At 46.6% G+C, this 19038-nt stretch overlaps 1 protein-coding gene across 1 annotated transcript in view; it reads right to left on the reverse strand.

Moving 5' to 3' along the window:
- CSMD2 (CUB and Sushi multiple domains 2) overlaps window positions 1-19038 on the reverse strand; it is a 553689-nt gene that overhangs the window by 208077 nt on the left and 326574 nt on the right. Inside the window, exons 16-21 of the mRNA XM_040455784.1 lie at window positions 12997-13135; window positions 11781-11968; window positions 10580-10768; window positions 10256-10372; window positions 3548-3763; window positions 1943-2131 (exon numbers count right to left, since the gene is read on the reverse strand). Of these exons, the coding sequence (XP_040311718.1) occupies window positions 1943-2131; window positions 3548-3763; window positions 10256-10372; window positions 10580-10768; window positions 11781-11968; window positions 12997-13135 (1038 nt within the window). The remainder of the gene's footprint in view (window positions 1-1942; window positions 2132-3547; window positions 3764-10255; window positions 10373-10579; window positions 10769-11780; window positions 11969-12996; window positions 13136-19038) is intronic.

Here is a 19038-nt window from a genome sequence, read left to right on the forward strand (position 1 = left end):
TGAGGAGGGACACAGAGCTGGTAGCTTCAGATGGGGCCAGTCCTTGGCTGACCACCAGAGCCTGACTCCCTGCCAGGGCTTTTGTCTTGGGCACCGGGGAGGGTACAGGAAGGTAAAGGGACAAGACATTTGCTTCTGGGAGAATTTCCAAAGTAACAGGGGAGGTGAGCAGATGCACTGAAAAGCCAAACACAAGTATAAATGGAAACAAACTGTGCCGGAGAAACAAACAGTCATATGCACAGGAAAGTCCTGCCACTGACTGTGGCATCTGCGACTTCTGTCGTCCCCATCAGGAGAGGTCTCATTAAGGGCAGGGGCTGTGTCTTATCCATCAGTCTGGGGCTCTGGAGGCAGAGGGTTTGCTCTTCTCCATCACACCAGGGCTCCCAAGGACAGAGACATGTCTCCTGCTGCAGATTGGGTCCCCTGGAGTCAGGGCTGTCTCTTCCACATCAAGTTCAAGGGTCCCTGAGGTCAGGGGCTGTGTCACCCTATCACACCATGAATTAGAGCCCAGAGCTGTTCATCTCCTTCACAGTTGGGAATGTCTCCTGGTAACACTGTGTGGGTTAAGTTATCCAATTTACACCCACAGTGCATGTAGCAACTGGGAGGATCCCCAGGGTGGGCTTTCCCATGATACCTCCAGCCTGAGGCTCTGTTGCAGGGCTGGTGGTAATTAGAGGTGATTATAATTGCCGTGCATTATTAATAACACACGAAACAGAAGACAAATGTAATAATGAAAATATTGTGAGGTGTCATGAACAAACAGTAATTGGAATAATAAGTTAAAGAATGAGTTTATGTAATGAGATCAATGAGGCAAGAGCTTAAGGAGTGTGTGCATCTGTGGTCCTGAATAATCCCATTCAAGAAAGATTTTCCCCAGAATTACTTAGCTGAGGATGTTTTCCTGGAGAAGGAATGAGTTTCTGGTAGCTGGAGAAAAATTGAATGCACATGGGGGAATGTGTAGGTCTGAATGTGTGTGCTTCAATGTGTTCCCCGGGTCAGGGTGCGTGGATGCTGTTGGGGGGGGTAGTTACAGGAGAAAGGATAAACTCTGGGATTATTTAATGGATCCAAATGGAATTTTGCATCCATGTGTCTTCAGGTTTGCTCTCTGAGATTGTGAGAGGTTATTGGTTATTGATAGATAACAATAAAAAGGTTATTGGCAGAATGATGATAATTATACAGCACCCCATTGGGTTTATGTAAATTATGTCATCTAAACTGGAATAAAGCCTGTGAGTTGAACATTGTTATCTCTGTTTTAGAAATGAGGAAGCTGAGGCTGAGGGGGTTTGGTGGCCTGCCTAAGATCTAACAGCTGGGAAGTGGCTGAGCAGAGACCCGACCTTGAACCTGTGTGACCATACAGGCCCAGCCAGGCCCATCTTGCCAGCCTGTTTACAATTGTCCTCCGCAGAGCCCCAGGCTCCACGGGGATGTCTCAGGCAAGGCTGACCTCAGGGCTCCTGTTTCAGTCAGTCACTGCTGCTTCCAGCTACGGGGTATACTGGGGTTTCATGCGAGATTTCACGGGACGCATGGGTTCTATGCTAACAGCTAGCATGGTAAGCACTCCACTATCTAGCCTGTGTTCCATCCAGCCCTGTGTGGCAAGCGCTGAGCAAGCAGAGCCATCAACTTTATAAACGAGGGCCAGCCAGCAATTGTCCCTGCTCCCTGGGCTATCGTCCTACTTCTCTCCACCCCTGGAGCCTGGAGCTCTGAACAGCCTCCAGAGCCTGGCAAGGAGGTCAGGCCTCCCACCCAACGCCCCAGTGCAGGCAAGAGTGTGTGCTCAGGCAGTCCTCAAACCCAGGCCTATTGGCCTTTTGGCCCATATGTGTTTCGCTACCTCATACCAATCGACTAAAGTTTGGCCCACCCCATTAGTGAAGCAAAATGAAAGCACGTGACCACCTACCAACACACCTTGGCAGAGGCGAACTCCACAGGCGCCGTCTGCCCCCCAGGCACGTGATGCGGGCTGTGCCCTCCAGACGGTACCCGGGGAAGCAGGAGAAGGTCAAGGTGTCGCCTACGCCAAACTGTAAGCCCTTCCGGATGCTGTAGGCTGGGACCTCAGGCTCTTCGCAGGGCTCCAAGTCATATTCTGGAAAAGCAGCAGGAGAGCTGGGGTCAGACACAGAATATGGAAACATATAGACACAAACAGTGGGGAGTAAGGAGCCAGAGATAAAGACAGAGGTACAGAATATATGCACACTGACCCACAAAAGGTAAAGAGAAAAGAAGAGAGACCCCAAGATGAACAGGGATGAGAGAGACATACAGTGAGGTGAGGAACACAGTGCTTTGGGCTGTGGGGATGCCTCATACTGCAAGCAGAGAGAGGACACAGTGTTTCTGGAAACATGCTTCCTGGGAGTATTTATGAGGTTCCTCATGACTTGACCCTTCCCTCCTCTGTCCCTTCATCTCCATATTAACGCCAGTCCTCAGGGCTTGAAGACTTTCCAGCCTCTCTCTCCCTAGGCACTGACCCAGATAAATTCAATCTGCTTGGTTCTAGAGGGTCAGTATGTATGACCCAGCCGAAGGCAACTTACACCCGGAGAAAGAATCCAAATGCTTCACTCAAAGCTATGTCGGTAACACTGACACTTGAGGCAGATGGCAAGCATGATGGGGTGGCATTTATCAGCCAGGGATCTGCCCAATACTTCTAGTGGTGGCACAGAAGTGACAATTTCAATTGTTCCCCAAGGGTATCTCCCTCTGGGACAGTCCCTGGGGCTCTATTTGGTAAAGAGAAGGAGGGTCTCTTAGATGGGAGGAGACACAGTGGCTGGATATGTCCCACTGGCCAGACTGGCCCAGGCACATGGCAGGTGGCTTCTGCTGGAGGGACAGCATGGGATTAAGCTGGCCATGTCCCAGTTCCTAGAGACCATATATCTCTTTCCTGTCCTGGGGAAATCCATGTGATGAGAAGGGGGTTCTGGGAGGCAATGGCACAAGAGTGGTGGGAGTAATTGGGACAAGAAGAATGAAGGGTCCTCTTTTCTCCCTGAATACTAAATTAAAGAGCTTTCTTTTCAGGGTTCCTAAACACAGAGATAAATATCTATTGCTACTAAATTAGCATTGGTGAAGAAGTCCCCAAACGATACTCAAATACTCCAATATGTTAATTTCAAATCCCCTTACTTTTTTTTTTTTAATTGCTGGGATTGTGAAACAGTGGAAGTGAAATCAGGAGAAGAATCAGGAGTTACTAGGGTAGGAAGGGACCTCTTAGCCCAACCAGTTGGGTATGTGATTTTCAGAGTGAATCTTAAACACCTTCAGGGAAGGAGAGTTCCCCAAAAACCCGCTTCCCAGCCCATTACAGGGAGGTCTGTCCTTGTGTCTAACCCAGCTATCTTTTGCTGCAGCAGTGAGGTCATTCTCCCAGAGATTGGAAAGTGGATCGATATCCATGGGCTGGGAAGACCAGAGGCTGGCAGCAGAGGGAGAGGCAGAATGTTCTGCCATCATTTCCCCCAGGAGACCTGACATGCTTTACCTGCAAAGGTGATGTTGAATCCTTCATAGGACATGGAGAAATCGGAGATGAAGCGGACCTGGGCAGTGAAGTTGCCATAGAGTCCAGCGCTGATGGGGGCTGGCAACCTTGAGCCGGTCAGCTGCCTCAGAGGCTGGGAGAAGCTGCCATTCTCAGTGATGAGGAGGTAGTCATGGCCACTCTCCAGGTGGAAGGTGTGGAATGTGAAGAACACACCTGCCAAGAGACCGGAAGGGTCCGGGTGACAAAGTGAGATGGCTGAAGCAGCCCAGATGCAAGACAGGATCTGCACAAACATTTGTGAACCTGTATCAGTGAGTAGGACTGCGAGCATGTACTGATCGATACATACAGGTGAACAGGAATGATTGCACCCAAATGAACCAGAACATGCTGCTGTCCATAAGTCAGGGAGAAGGACAACTGCTTTATGGCCGTCAAATTTGAAAGGGAGACTTATGGCTAGATCCATGAGAATGCCTCATAGCCTTTTTTCATTCACTGATTCACTCACTAATTTTCAACAAGTATTTGTATATTTGATGGGTGCTTCCTATGGGCTAGGATCCAGGGTCAGGTAGGTGCAAGGGGATATGATATACGAGACATTAAACAAGTAGCTAAGGGTTAAGCTACTTGTAGCTACTTCTAAACTACTAAGCTACGAAGTAGCTCAGTTGGTTAAGTGTCTGACTTTGGCTCAGGTCATGATCTCACAGTTCGTGAGTTCTAGCCATGTGTCAGGATCTGTGCTGACAACTCAGAGCCTGGAGCCTGCTTCGGATTCTGTGTCTCCCTCTCTCTGCCCCTCCCCTTCTTGTGCTCTGTCTCTCTATCAAAAATAAATAAACATTAAAAAAAATAAGCTACAGTTCAGAGTGACATGCTATATTGAACATAGTTCAGAATGTGCTAGGGGCAGACTGGAAAGCACTAAAGAAAAACAATAATATTCACTAACGTTTCAGCACTAAGTTTCTGTGTGTCACCAAGCCGTGTGTTTTAGTTGCCCTGTAGCTGGTCCCTATCAATTGGAAGAGAAGATATGAAACCCAGTTAATCCCACCAATGACATAAGTATGATTATTTTCGTCTCCATTTGACACCCAAGGAAACTGAAGCACAAAGAGATAAAGTCACTTGCCCAGGGTCAGCCAGCTGGCAGGTGGCAGAGCTGGGATCTGAAGTGCAGTTTGGCTGTAGGGGTTGACCGAGAAGGTTTTAGCTTCTCAAGCTATAGAGAGAGAGCAGGCAGTAACAGTGGCCAGGTGGTGAGGCAGGTCAGGTGGTGAGAAAGATGGGGTGGCAGGATCTTAACACCCAAAGCAACTCTTGAACTCATCCAGATGGCAGTTGTGTGTGGGTGGGCGTGTGTGTACATGCATGCCCACCCACACATCAGCATGCCTATGGGAATACATGCCTTGGATGTGCTAAGGGCAGGTGCTTGGGTAGACTAGGGGGGCTGGGTCCACCTGCTATTAAAAGTCCATGGACCAGTAGCATGGGCATTGCCCAAAAGCTTGTTAGAAATGCAGAATCTCAGTCTCTACCACAGACCTTCCGAATCAGAATGTGCATGCTAACAAGATGCCCAAGAGATTTGTAGGCACATAAAAGTTTGAGGAATACTTCTCTAGATAATTACTGACAGGCTTTTGATAAATGATGGTTGGATCCAAGCTCTTCATTCTAAAACAGTTTAGATGTTTTCATATTTTTGCTTCTCTGTTGACAGGAGCTGGTGACCCCAGAGTATTTGGGATTCTATGGGGGTGGGTGGGCAGGGGAAACAGAGCCCCACAGAGGTGGTAGAGCCAGGCATGCAGCTTGTAATGCCCTGTGCCCAGACAACTGAGATGCATCTATTTATTTCCTCAAAGAAGCAGATCCTAAGCACATACTAAGTGCCAGGCCTGAGCGAAGCCCTGAGAAAAATCTCCCAGTTTAGTGGAGGAGACAGACACATCAATAGTGAGAGTCCAGAATGGGGGCATAGAAGAAGAGTGGCAATTACGCCTGGAGGGTTGGGAAGAGTTCTTTGGCATGAGGGATGTGAGCGTTTTGGAGACACACAGGTATGTGTGCCCACGTGTATCCTATACTCTCAATACATTAACATGTGTGCACATGAGAAACCATTCTCAGTCTACAGAGTTTGGGAAAAGGCTTGGTGGAATATATGTCCTTTCCTCTGGGCTAGAGCACGGGTTGGGCGGAGAGTGGGTCAGACACAGTAGAAGGAGTCAAGAGTTGATTAAGCCCTAAGCCCCACACTCTGTTCTTTAGCGTGCACACACAGCCCCTCCATAGGAATAAACATTTGGCTGGCATTCTAAGGATGAGTAAACAACTGAGACAGAGCCCCTAGGTCTCCCAGCTGTGCTGATTGCTTGGGGCTCTTTTGGCCATTGTGAGGAAATGAAGACATTGTCACAGGGACAGAGAGGCCCCATGTTGGGGTTTGAATCCAGATTTGGTGTGATGGATGCACACACAAACCAACACTTGACCGGAGTCACCATGCAGGAGCCTACGACAGACGTGGATACCATGCCGAAGCACACATTCAGAGCTGTGGAAAAGGCATGGGCTTTGGGGGGGGGTGGTGGTGACAGACCTATATCTACAGCCCGTCCACCAGCTAGAGGGTCTGGGCCAGTTGTTCAGCACGTCCTGAGTTCTAGTCTCCTCCACTCTAACATGCGGGTGATAGCATCTCCTCATAGATGACATTTAATTCTCGGAGCGAGGCATGACTGGGCTAGCAGATGCAAAGCCCACAGCATGGTGCCTGGCACATAGTAGGTGCTCTCTTTGCTCAACTCATCTCTCAGGCAGCTTTAATGGTTAAAAAAATGTCAGTTCCAGGGTCTCAGCAAGGGCACGTTTTTTGGACTCCTGAATTGGCCGTTCCCTTTGGCTGGGAAATCGAATAATTCTGAATTTCACACAGGTTAGAGTTTCCCCAGCTGTTCCTCTGTCTGCTGAAGATTAATCAGAGTCAGTGACCTAATGGATCTGTTAACCTGAGACACTCTTACAGGCACTGCCCTCTGGAGAAGGGTCTTGGTTCAGTTTAATTCAATTCATATAAATATTTGTTGAGTTCCTGATGTGCCAGGCATAGAGCCAGAACCTGGGGAAGCTGCAGGAAACAAGGAAGGCAGACATGTCTCTCAAAGATCTGAGAGTCTTCAGGGGGAGACAGAAAATGGAGCTGCAAGTTGTGTACTGTGTGGCAAAGTATGAGAGCTGGGAAGTATAGCATCATGTGGGAGCCCATGGAGGGGAACCCAACTCACACTCAGGGCTGGAGAAAGGGGGTCAGGAAGGCTCATTAAAGGAAGTGAGTTCAGAAGATGAAGAGCTGGCCACACAAGAGGGTTGGTGGAGACGGTGCAGGGGGAGAAAGTGTTCCAGAGAGAAGAAAATCATTTCAATGCACAAAGCTCTAGAGGACAACGAAAGCCTGGGAAGCTTCAGGAACTGAAAGAGTTTCAGTGTAGCTAGAATGCAGTGTCTACAGGGCTCTGAAGGAGGCTGAGAGAGGTGAGCAAGGGCTATAGGATCATGCCAGCTATTTTACAATTTAGAGCTCCATGCTAAGGCTTTGGTGAAGCCTTTAAATGCTTCTAAGGAAGAAGTGACCTTGCCATACATCAGTGACCCCTTGTTGATTCTCTGCCTGGAACGCCTTTCATCCTGGCTGATTTTTGCTCATCCTTGAAGACTGGCCTAAGTCTCAACCCCAGGACGCCTACCTAACCAAGCTCTAGGCTGGCCTCTGGATGTTTCCCACCCCTATCTGCTCTTGGCCGTGGTACATTAGACTGTCTGTCTCTACCACTAGACTATAACCTTCGTGAAGGCAGCAAAGCCAGAGTGGCTTGTTCTTCTGGGTTTTCCTAGCACCCAGTGTAAGTTCAAGTATAAAATAAGCATTTATTAAATATTTGTTTAATTGCATTGACTTCTAGGCAAAGACACACATAGAAAGCCAAGGGGAAACACACAGCCCTATAAATTACAGGGGGTTGTTCCTCTAGGGATCACGAGGGGCTGCCTTTCTTTCCCTCTTGATACCATGGAGGAGCTCCTGGCTCCTGCAGTGGCCAATGCTGGCCCAGACCTGGTGGAAACAGCTCTGCAGGGTGAACAAGGACTCTGTTCCTCTCCTCAGGAACAATACTGTGGGGAGAAGGGGACAACGGGCCCTCTGACTGCCCTGACTGCCTGGAGGTTCCTGTCTTCCCAAGAAGCCCCATGTCATCCTAACCCCAGCTAGGTCAGGCCTATTAAAGGCAAGAGTGAAAGAAAGCACTTAAGTACACATGGTGGGACTTTATTTTTCTTTTAAATTTTCTTTCTTTATACAAATAGTATAGTTTACATGTAATACATGTTTATTGCTCAAAACTAGAAAAAAAAACGAGAAGATAAAAATAAGAGAGTAATAGCACTAACATCTTGGGATAGATCTTTTCAGACAGTTTTCTATGCACATATCCTTGTTTATTTTTTATGAACTGAATATATTCTTTTGGGAAACATCTCTTTCGACTTAACAACATATTGCAACTACCTCTGTGGGTCTTTAAATATTCTTTCACATTATGCCTTTTAGAGGCTGCACATATAATGCAATAATTATATACAGGTACCCTATGTTTATTTAACATTTCCTTATTGATGGACATTTGAGTAGCTAACTAATCTTCCAAGTAACAAAGTGTTTTAGGAGGTGTCCTTGTAGCTGAATCTTGATGTACTGTTGTACTTATTTTTTTTCCATATAAATTCCAAAAGAGGAATTGCTGGGTCCAAAGGCATGTATATTTTGAAGGCTTTCGATTCACATCACGGAACCATTATCCAGAAAGTGTCAACCATTTCACACAATGTCAGCATTGAAGAAGAGCAGTTGTGTCTCTACAATGTCTCCCACACTGTTACGATTTTCTCTGCTGACTTGAAAAAAGACATGGTGTTTAATTACTCATTCAGTTTTCTTTTCTTTAATTATGAGTGGGGTCAATGTCCTTTCATTTGTCTTTCTTCTATCATGAAGCACTTATCACTTTGCTTATTTTACAGGTGTAGGGACCAGGTATATTCTCCTTAAATATTTTTAGGAGCTCTTTGATGCATCAGGTTGGTAATCTTTATTTGATTATACACGTTGAAACTAATTCTGTCCACTTACTATCTGAATTTTCTATGGCTTATTTTTACATAAATCCATTTAAAGTTTTATTTAATCAAATATAACATAGTTTTTGCATTTATGGATTCTGCTTTCAGTGTTACTCTTTATAGTACGTCTCTACCTGAGGTTAGATTTTCATGTTCTTCTAGTACTGGAATTCATGTGGTTAAATGTATGAGGTCTGTTTGCTTCTTTTCTTTTTTTCCCCAAGTGTTTAAGCCTACTGTTTTAAAACCATTTATTAAATAATCCATCCTCTCTTCAATGGATTGGAAATGACACTTTAATTATATACTACAAACTGTCTCTTTCTCACTCACACACACACAGGACTATGCGTGTGTGTGTGTGCACAAACTCTCTCACACACACACTCACTCACACACATACACAAAGGAATCTACTTCTGGACCTTTATACTCCCCCATTGATATGTGTGTCCACGCCAATACTCATACCACATCATTAAAATTATTTTAGCCGATAACAACACTTTAATATCTGGAAGAGTTACTCTTCTTTTAAAAATTTTTCTTGGCTTTTCTACATGTTAACTCTTCCGGACAGAGGTTCTTATTCAACAGCATGCATCAGAATTACTAGTGAAGTGTTCTAAAATCAAAGATGCTTATTTTCCACCTCCAATGTAGAGAATCAAAATCTCCAGGGTGCAGTCTAAGCATTAATGTATTTGCTGAAGTGCAGAGGGGTTAAGAACCATGACTCTGGATGAACTTCAGAATAAGCTCTGAGGGTAGAAGCCATGTCTGCCTGGTTACTGCTTATTCCCAGCCCCAGTGTCTGCAACATGGGTGGCATTCCATCAATATTTCTTGAATCAAAGACTATATTATTTACTGTTTATTTTTAACCAGAACCCCTAATTTGAACATGGGTTTCCAAAGATCATTCATGGTAGGGAAGTTGAGGTAACACTCCAGCCTGGTGAGGAATATGAAAACATGGCACCTGAGGAACAGGTGAGCTATGTAAGAAAAGGATCACTGGGTCCAGTTTCTGAAGGGTGGACATGGGGAAAGGGAGCAGGTGTATCCTATGTTCCTCTAGGACACAGAACAAGGAAAAATTTTCAGGAATACCTAAAAAGCTATTAGGAGGGGTCAGACCCATCAAAAAATGACAGCAGGTGCCCATCTGCTAAATGGGTTGGCCACCTTCCCACCACTGGGGGTGTTCAGGCAGACGGTGTGGTGCCATCTTGTAGAAGGCAACTCAAGAAGATTCCTGCATTAGGTAGGGTGATCTCTATGATCTCTTCTGGCATGGGGATTTCAGATTCTTAAAAATATTTATGGAATGAATTCTGTTGATTCAAAGAGATATGAAGCTTCTGGGAGTTTCCTTGCTGATGAGAAAAATTCAGTCTAAGCCCTGTGGTCACTACATAGGGAGATCCCCATGGAAGTCACATCGACCTGGGGAACATGGGGCCCTGACCAGGTCACATCCCAATACTTGCTATAGGCCTAACCACTCACCCTTGCCATGTGATGTTTCGATAATCCAGGTGCAGTTCAAGTTGTTGGGGTAGAAGTCGGGAAACCCTGGTGACAAGATGGTCCCACTGGAGCCTTGAATGAAGCCACCACAGAGTGCTACGAGAGTGAAGAAGGTGGTCAAAGACTGGAGTGGCTTGGGGAGCTCCCCCACCCCAACCAATCTTCCTGGGAACTTGGGAGCCATCTCCTCTCCACCCCCAGCCCTCACTGATGGAGTGGGAGAGTCAGTGCCCCTGCCAGCTCCTTTTTTTCATGGCAGGAAAGGAATCCACTACCTAAGCACCCCCATACAGTGTATCTCACCTTCACAGCTGGGCAGGGCCCGGCTCCACTGGAAGTTAGGCTCACACTCCAGGGGCTCCCCATCACTTAATGTGTAGCCTGAGTCACAGCTGAAGGTCACCAGAGCACCCACATAGAAGTCATTTCCATGGCGCTGCCCATTTACAGGGATCCCTGGATCCAGACAATGGTCTGACTGCAGTGTTATAGCTGGAAAAGAGAGCCCACAGCTGGAACAGACAGCTCACCATCACCATAGAGAGACCCCAGCTGGCTCACAAAGGGAAGGAGGAGAGAGCCCTGATTTACAGAAAGTTGAAGCTGCTATTTACCCATGCATCAAGCGTGGCTGTCAATATCTGCTGAGAGGGTATTTAAAGACCTGTCTGTCGGGGCGCCTGGGTGGCGCAGTCGGTTAAGCGTCCGACTTCAGCCAGGTCACGATCTCACGGTCCGTGAGTTCGAGCCCCGCGTCAGGCTCTGGGCTGATGGCTCGGAGCCTGGAGCCTGTTTCCAATTCTGTGTCTCCCTCTCTCTCTGCCCCTCCCCCGTTCATGCTCTGTCTCTGTCTGTCCCATAAATAAATAAAAACGTTGAAAAAAAAATTAAAAATAAAGACCTGTCTGTCAGAGAAAACAAGTTGGTTCTATTATTTGTTCATTCATTCATTCATTCATTCATTCATTTAATTAACAGAAGTTGAGTGTCCACTACGGTTTAGACACCACACTAAGTCTTAGGGATACAAACATGAGTAAGAAAATGAGGCTTTCCTCATGGCGCTCTCAATCCTGAGTTTCTATGTTGGTCTACAAAGAATGGAAGGGACATCCATCTTCTTCAACTGAGGCACCAGAGATGGATGCAGAAGGTGATGAGGGAGGGTGAGGGTGAGCAGGAGATGCCATCACCTTTTAACCTCACGATCCTCAAACACTCTGTCCCCAGAGAGCCCGGCACAGTGGCACCCAACCACCTGCTCGCAGAGGAAGCCTTGTGGTGTGTAGATCATCAGCTTTCATTGTTTCCAAAGGCTCCCCTCTAAGCTCCCATGGGCTCTGACAGAGGCTGAGAGCAAGGGAGTGCCCCCTCCCTTAGGAGCACAGCCTAACTGAGAAAGCCATGGAGATGGGGCTATGCTGGAGGCCCGCTGCTGGAACAGTCCTGGGTCCTTTCACCCACTGGAGCCCACTTTGTCATCGGCTTCCCTGCCAAGACTCACTTTCATAGCGGAGCTGGAAGCCGATGTCTGAGTGACTCTTGTCGGTAGAGAAGAGGAGGTAGAGGTAGTTGCTGGTGCTGATGAGGAACTGGGGAACCTGGGTCCCATGGTAAACCCCGATCAAGGGCGCTGAGTATGTCCGTCCATCTCGAACTTCCAGAGTATCATAGTTGACCTCGGTTTTAAATCTGCCAAAGATGGAAATGTAGACTTCTTGAGAAACTCATGGTTTATTAATTTGCAAATGACAAAAGGCCCTGCCTGACCCAGGGCTTCAGAACAACCAGATTTTGGCTGGCTGGGACATTTAAATACAATAGTGATACAGAAGGGCCTTCTCTACTGCATTTAGCCCCTCCCCCTCCTCCCGCGGCTAGGCAGCTCTCTTAGTCCTCCTTGTGGCCTGGACCAAGACTACTTATCTTAAGACCTAGAGGTCTTAAGGCCTAGAGGTGCAATGACTAGACTCATGGGGGTCAGAAGGATCTAGGCCAGAATTCAGTAAACTATAGCCCAGGGCCAAATCTGTTCTCTAGCCTATTTTTGGACAGCCTAAGAGCTAAGAATGGTTTTTAACATTTATATAGAGGTATGTTTTTAAAAAGCAAAAAATATGCAACAGATAACCACAAATGGCCTACAAAACCTAAAATATTTACTATCGGGCCCTCACGGAAAAGTCTGAGCACTGCCCTTCTAGGCTGGGGATGCTCTGTACAGAAGAAGTTTGTCTTCAAACCTGGGTGACTACTTTCTCTACCCAAGGGAAGCACCTGGGGTGGGAGGGGGAAGTGGGGGCATCTGAGCAGGCTTTGGGTCAGAGGTCAGGAAGGCTGCCCTCCCACATTGCAAATTTCAGAGCTCTGCTCTTCAGATGCCAATGACTGCTTCAGTGACTGGTGGGTCTATCTCCCATTCTCCCTCCTTGGGGGTAAGGGAGCCAGAGAGGCTCTGACATCCCAAGTGATACCCCCACCTTCTGCTCACCCCTCTGGTCATAAACAGCACAAACCCCACTACTGAGGTGGGACCAAGGCCAAGGGCAAAACCAGTGTGGTCTGTCCCCACTCCCCAGGGCAATTTGCTCCAGTGTTCTCTGGCTTGGCTGACATTTCAGCATCGGTGCTGGTCCTTGTCCCTCAGCCCCAGGTGCCCTCCCACACCACTCCTTAGAAGACCCCCTTGCTGCTGCCTCCAAGGTTGTGGGTGCAGGTACCTGTCGAAGGTGATTTTGATGGGGTAGCCTGGCTGGGCTTCGATCACCCAGGCACAGCTCAGAGCATCCTTGTAGAAGCCAGGCCAGCCTGGAGATAGGATGGTACCACTGGGTGAAGTCAGATGACCACCGCAGGGGGCTGGGGAACAGAAGGGAGAGAAGGAGTTTTCTTGAGGGGACAAGTGAACAAACAGATAAAAACTCTCTCTATAAAACATATCTGCCAACAAGTATTGTTTTTGTCTTTATGGAGACTTACGTAAACTATATAAGCTGTGAGTTCTGTCTATTGGGATCTTTATAGATACGGCCCACTTACATCATTCGGACTTTTATTAAAGGCCGGAGGGGAGAAATAAAAATAATCCTTTAAACAAAGTCCTCTGCCATTCTGGAGAGGCTGAAGTACAGCTGATATTTGGGTCACACTATTTTTCACTTTGTTCCTCGCTCAATCAGCAGGCTTGTGGCAAAGGCAGAGACCAGGCAATCTCCTCATGCCTGGCGTGGTCTGGCACTGGGCAATGGGCAGACCCCGATGCTAGGCTTGGAGCACCAGCACAACCTGTTCTACTATAAGCTCCATGAGGGCAGGGACCTTATTAATGGTCTAATACAAGTTGGGATCCCCAGCATTTAGCCTAGAGCTTGGCACACAGTTATCAGTGATTGCTGCTTGAGTGAATAAATGAATGGATGGAAGGTTCATGGCAGGTGGCTCCACAAGACACTGCCTGGTCCAGACACACCTCTGATCCTGCCACGCCTGGTATCTCAGTCCTTTGGTCTCTCTCTGCCCATCCCTCAGCGTCCCGTCCCCATCCACCTCACCACTGCCTCTCCTGCCTCCATCTCTTGGTCCTTGTGGTGCTCCTTAGAGCTACTCCAGTCCTCCTCCTTCAGGCACGTGGTCAGCTTTCGTCACCCACCCCTTTTCAAGCTATGCTAGGCCACGCGACTGCTTTGCCCAATAAAGTGAGGACAGAAGCAGCACGTGTCATGCCCACGGGGAACCTTTAGGAACCGGTGCACGGTTTGCAGTTTCCTGCCTCAGTGACTGTGAGAGTGTGTCAAGATGGAAGTCCCTCCAAGCTGGGCCTTTAAGTGACTCTGAGGAGTAGAGCCACTGATGACCAATGTCAAACATGCAGCTCAGGTAGTCTGTGTGAGATATAAACTCCTGTTTTCAAGCCACTGAGATTTAGAGGTTGTATGTCAGTGCAGTCTAACCTAGCCCACCCAGACTAATACACATGCCTTCCCAGGACTACAACTGACACCCACGCTGTGGGCCACTGTCACCACCACTGCCACTCATGGGCTCACACAGACAGTCACGTTCATTCCTCATAAAACACAAACCCTGTAAGGGTGGCGCTATTATCCTCTGCATTTTACAGCTAAGAGAGGGTTATGGATGTTAAGCAACCAGCCCTGTGTTAGTAAGTACTAGGGCCTGGATTCAGACCTAGGAAGACAGCATAAATCCAGAGACCTTAAACTAAGCAGGCTCCCAGTTTTAAAAGAACCTCTGCTTCCCTTGGAATCCCTTGCTATGAAGCTATCAGATGCCAAAAATGCCCTGAACAGGACCAGGAAGGAAATAAAAAGCTATCCACACTTGTATCTCTGCAATGTTGTATATGTTTATCTCTAGGTAATCGGTCTCATAAAACATGGTCAAATATACACCTTTCCTTCTCTCAATTCTATAAACTTCTTGGAAACATCTAAAAATAATTGTCAAGAACTCTTCATAGAATGTTCCATTAGGAAGTTTAATTAACATGAGATATAATAACAATAATAATCGCACTAGAAGCAGAAACCCATGCCAATGACTTACGATGCTACTTTATGTGTATTATCTCATTGAAAGGCACACGATATTTACACAGTTATTATGCCTATTTTACAGAGGAGAAAACTAAGGCTAAGCAGGCTAAAAGATGAGATCAAGAACTAATGGAGTCAGAGCTGGGATTTCACTTCAAGACCTCTGCCTCTAAATCCCCCTGCGGCACGTAATGGTAGACAGCTGTTAAGTGGCAGGAATGAGCTCACAGGGATTGAGAGTTTATTGTGTCAGGGCTTAACGTGGATTATTCTTGTGACAACTGCAACACTAAAAGACAGATACTACTGTTATCCTCATTTTATAGGTGGGGATTATCACCCCATTTTCAGTTAAGTTGAGGCTTGGAGGAACTTAAGTAGGAATATAGCATTTATACCAAATACCAAGAGAGTAAAGTGCAACGTGAGGATTGTCACTTCTTGGGTAATCCCAGTTTTCCGGATCCATCCTTGCACCTCCCTGAACCTGCGAGTGTGTTCCCCTGTTTCTCCGATGGACACATGAGACCTCGGAGGTGGAGGGGAGTGGGCCTACTGTTCCGTCCCTGGGGTCTCCATGCAGGTATTAGCCTCAGCAGAAGCTGGGGCTCTCTCTTGGCTTCAATTCAGCAAGGGCCCTGCCTCTTGGGTTGTGGATTGCAATATCCTCACTTACTCTCCAGAAAGCTGTAGCTCACACAGCCGCTTCGGGGCACAAATCTCAACAAAACCCCATCTGAAACAGGGAAACCCAGATCCTGCCTTTGCTAGTCACCACTTTGTGTTTCTCCGCTGTGTTGTTTCAGTGCTTTGGCCGGTTCACCTCTTCTTCTGCCCATGTGATGCTCAGATGACCTCTCTATGCATTCAGTCCTTCACACCCGCTGGTTCATTTTCACATGCCAGGGTGACAGGTGCCAGGCACAGAGGAGGCGGGGGAGGGCTCCTGAATGCAATGTGTCTTTAACATTTGAAAAGACGCTCAGTCTCACTCTAACAAAATAGATACTAAAACTACAATGAGAAATGACTTCTCATCCATACGATAGGCAAAACCCAAATTTAATGACATGTGAGGCTAAGGGAAACCTGGTACTCTAGCACCTTGCTGGTGGAAATGCAAAATAGCCCAACCCCTGCGAAGTGAAATTTGGGAATGTCTAGCAAAACTCTTATGTGTTCACTCTCTGACCCAGCAGTTCTCCTAGAACTCTATCCCAAAGATACACTTGCAAAACTATGACGTGTATACATACAAGGGCTATACAAGGGCAGCACTATCTGTGATAGCAAAGGAGTGGAAAGGTCCCAAATGTTCAGCAACGGGGAGCAGGCTGAATGAACTGGGGTATCAACAAGATGTACGATGCAGCTGTGAGCAAGCATGAGGAATATTCTATATAATGCCAGGGAGTGGTCCCCAGAATACATTAGCAAGTGAATAAAAAGCAAGGTAAAGAGGTAAAAAGTAATTGTATGATTCCATTTAGCTAAGAGAGGGGAGGGACACACACACACACACACACACACACACACACACACACAGTCACTCATGTTAACAATCGATAAAGAGTAAGCCAAAAACTCACGATTATCTATGGAGAGGAGGAGGAAAGGGGGTAGAGAAGAAAGGGGTAAAAGCTAGATTTTCTCAGAACATACCTTCTTTTAGGGGTTTAACTTTGGAACTGTGTAACTGTTTTTTCACCACTAAAAAGAAAGACTTAAAGTTGATAAGTGGTTTCTCAAAACTCAACAAGAGAGTAAACGAAATGAATACGGTATGGGGTCACTTGCTAGCACCATCACACATGGAGAAACAGCGAAAGAGATTTTAGAGCGCTGTCCATCCCTAGTAGGATCCCGGAATGAGAGGAATTGCAAGTAAAGCAACTTAAACCATCTGCAGTGATCACATTGCTGTTGCCAGTGGTGGTAGTTCAATTCCGAGACTCTTGAGTATGTGTTAGGGAATGAGAAATGACGCTGGTGTTGTAGGGAGCCGGAATTTTCAGCAGGAATGAGAGCAGGTCCTGATATGACATCAAGAAAGTGAAAAAGTAAGTGTTCTTACATCTGAAATGAAATGAGCCCATTATGCATTTTATGTTTAAAAAATGATTCTTTAGCTCTGTTCATTGAAAAGCCTTAGAGACAAGGGCCTACTCAATAGTAATAATTATGCCTGGTGCCCAGACTCTTAAGTATCATTTTCCACTAAAAAAGGGACCAGGGCTCCTTGGAGAAATGGCTGATTCCAGGTCAGGGACAGAAAATGTTCAAGATGAGGTTGGGCCACTTTCAAAAGGCTCCCACTGGCCGATGGGACAATTTGAGCATTGGTTAGAATAATAATTGCAGTGGATTTAAATGCATAAAATATGTTCAAATCCACTGGACTGTAATGATATTTAAAAATGTTCAACCTTAGAAGATGTCAGGGAATCAGCTCATTGATACAAAAACTGCTAAAAAAAGGAAAATAATTAAGTTTTCTCCTGCCTTTCCTTTATGAACTGTACCTCAGGGTAACCAAATAGTTGATGAGGGTGAGTTTTCTTTAAGTATTCCAGCTTCTAAAAGATGAAATGATAGCATGTAGGCATTCTGCACTCCCCAGGCAAGGGCCACTGATGGCTCCTAACATCCTCAAATGAGAGACAACCAGACATTTGCACCTCTGATGGTGGCACAGAGCCCTGCTCGTAAAATATTCTGGTCAAAAAATGGAACCTAAATCTGATTAGGTTTGTAAGTCCTACTGCCAACTAAAGGAAATATAAGAGAGACAGGACCATGTTAAAGAACCTCCCAGGGACATAATTGTCAAAATTCAGAGTGCAGGAGACACCTCAGGATAAATGACCTGGCTTCTTCAACAAAAAAAATCGCAAGGGGTGTGGGTAGACATCCACAGATTAAGACAGGTAAAACACACATGCTAACTATAATGTATGAACCTAAGGAGGATTCTGATTTTTTAAAAATATTTTAAAAATAAAGTGTTAGAGGGCCGCCGGGGTGGCTCAGTTCGTTAAGAGGGCCGCCGGGGTGGCTCAGGTCACACGATCTCACGGTTTGTGGGTTTGAGCCCTGCATTGGGCTCTGTGCTGACAGCTCGGAGCCTGGAGCCTGCTTCTGATTCTGTGTCTCCATCTCTGTCTCTGCTCCTCCTCTGCTCATGCTCTGTCTCTGTCTCTGTCTCTCTCTCAAAAATAAATAAACATTAAAAAATTAAAAATAAAGTGTTAAATAATCATGGAAGTTTGATTGCATTAATTGATTAATAGGGGGCCTTAAACAGGTAGTCGTTCAGGCTAAATAAAATCGTCAGGGTGGGGCCCTGATCCAAGAGGACTGGTGTCCTTATAAGAGGAGGAAGAGACACCAGGGATGTGCACACAGAGAAAAGGCCACATGAGGACACAGTGAGAGGGTGGCCATGTGCAAGCCAAGGAAGAAGAGGCTTCAGGGGGAACTAAACCTGCCAGCACCTTGATCTTGGGCTTACGGCTTCAGAACGGAGAGAAAACAAATTTCTGTTGTTTAAGCTGCCCAGGTTGTGGTGTTTTGTTACAATGACATGAGATGACTAATACACTGGGCTTCTGGTGAGGGGCTGGTGGTCCCCACTGAGGGACGGCCCACCTCTCCTGACCTCTGAGGTTAAAGCTGTGCCAGGCAAGGAGCAATCGGGAACAGTGACAGAGCACAAGAGTATGACGAACTAGTCCTCAGGGAGCCTCACAAGGTGCTGGACACTGATCTACATGTGCTGTTTCTTTTCCTGTATGTTTTACCTTCATAGCAACCCATAAGGAGGGTACTGGTATTAGCCTCATTTCAAGGTTGAGGAAACAGTTACAGGGAGGGTAGGTAACTGAAGCACACAGCCAGGAAGGGGCAGAGACAGGATTCAAACCTGGGTGGTCTGGTTCCAGAAATTTTAAGTGGTTGCTAACCACGTGGGGATGCCCACCCTCATACTGCCCTCAGAGGGGTTTTAGGTGACTAGGTGTTGAGCGTGAATGACAAGAAGTAGTGTAAGCCTTGCCCTGGGGTCTGCTAACTCCACCATTTTATGGCAGAATAAAAGGAGAATGAACTCTGGGGTCAGACAGACCTCATTTGGTGATTAAGAGTGGTGGTTCTGGAATCAAGAGTCCTTGGGTTGGAATCTTGACTCTGCCATTCATTTAGCTGTGT

The sequence above is a fragment of the Herpailurus yagouaroundi genome, unplaced genomic scaffold, assembly GCF_014898765.1.
Source record: "Herpailurus yagouaroundi ecotype Mexico unplaced genomic scaffold, PumYag 77, whole genome shotgun sequence".
In the NCBI taxonomy this organism is placed as follows: domain Eukaryota; kingdom Metazoa; phylum Chordata; class Mammalia; order Carnivora; family Felidae; genus Herpailurus; species Herpailurus yagouaroundi.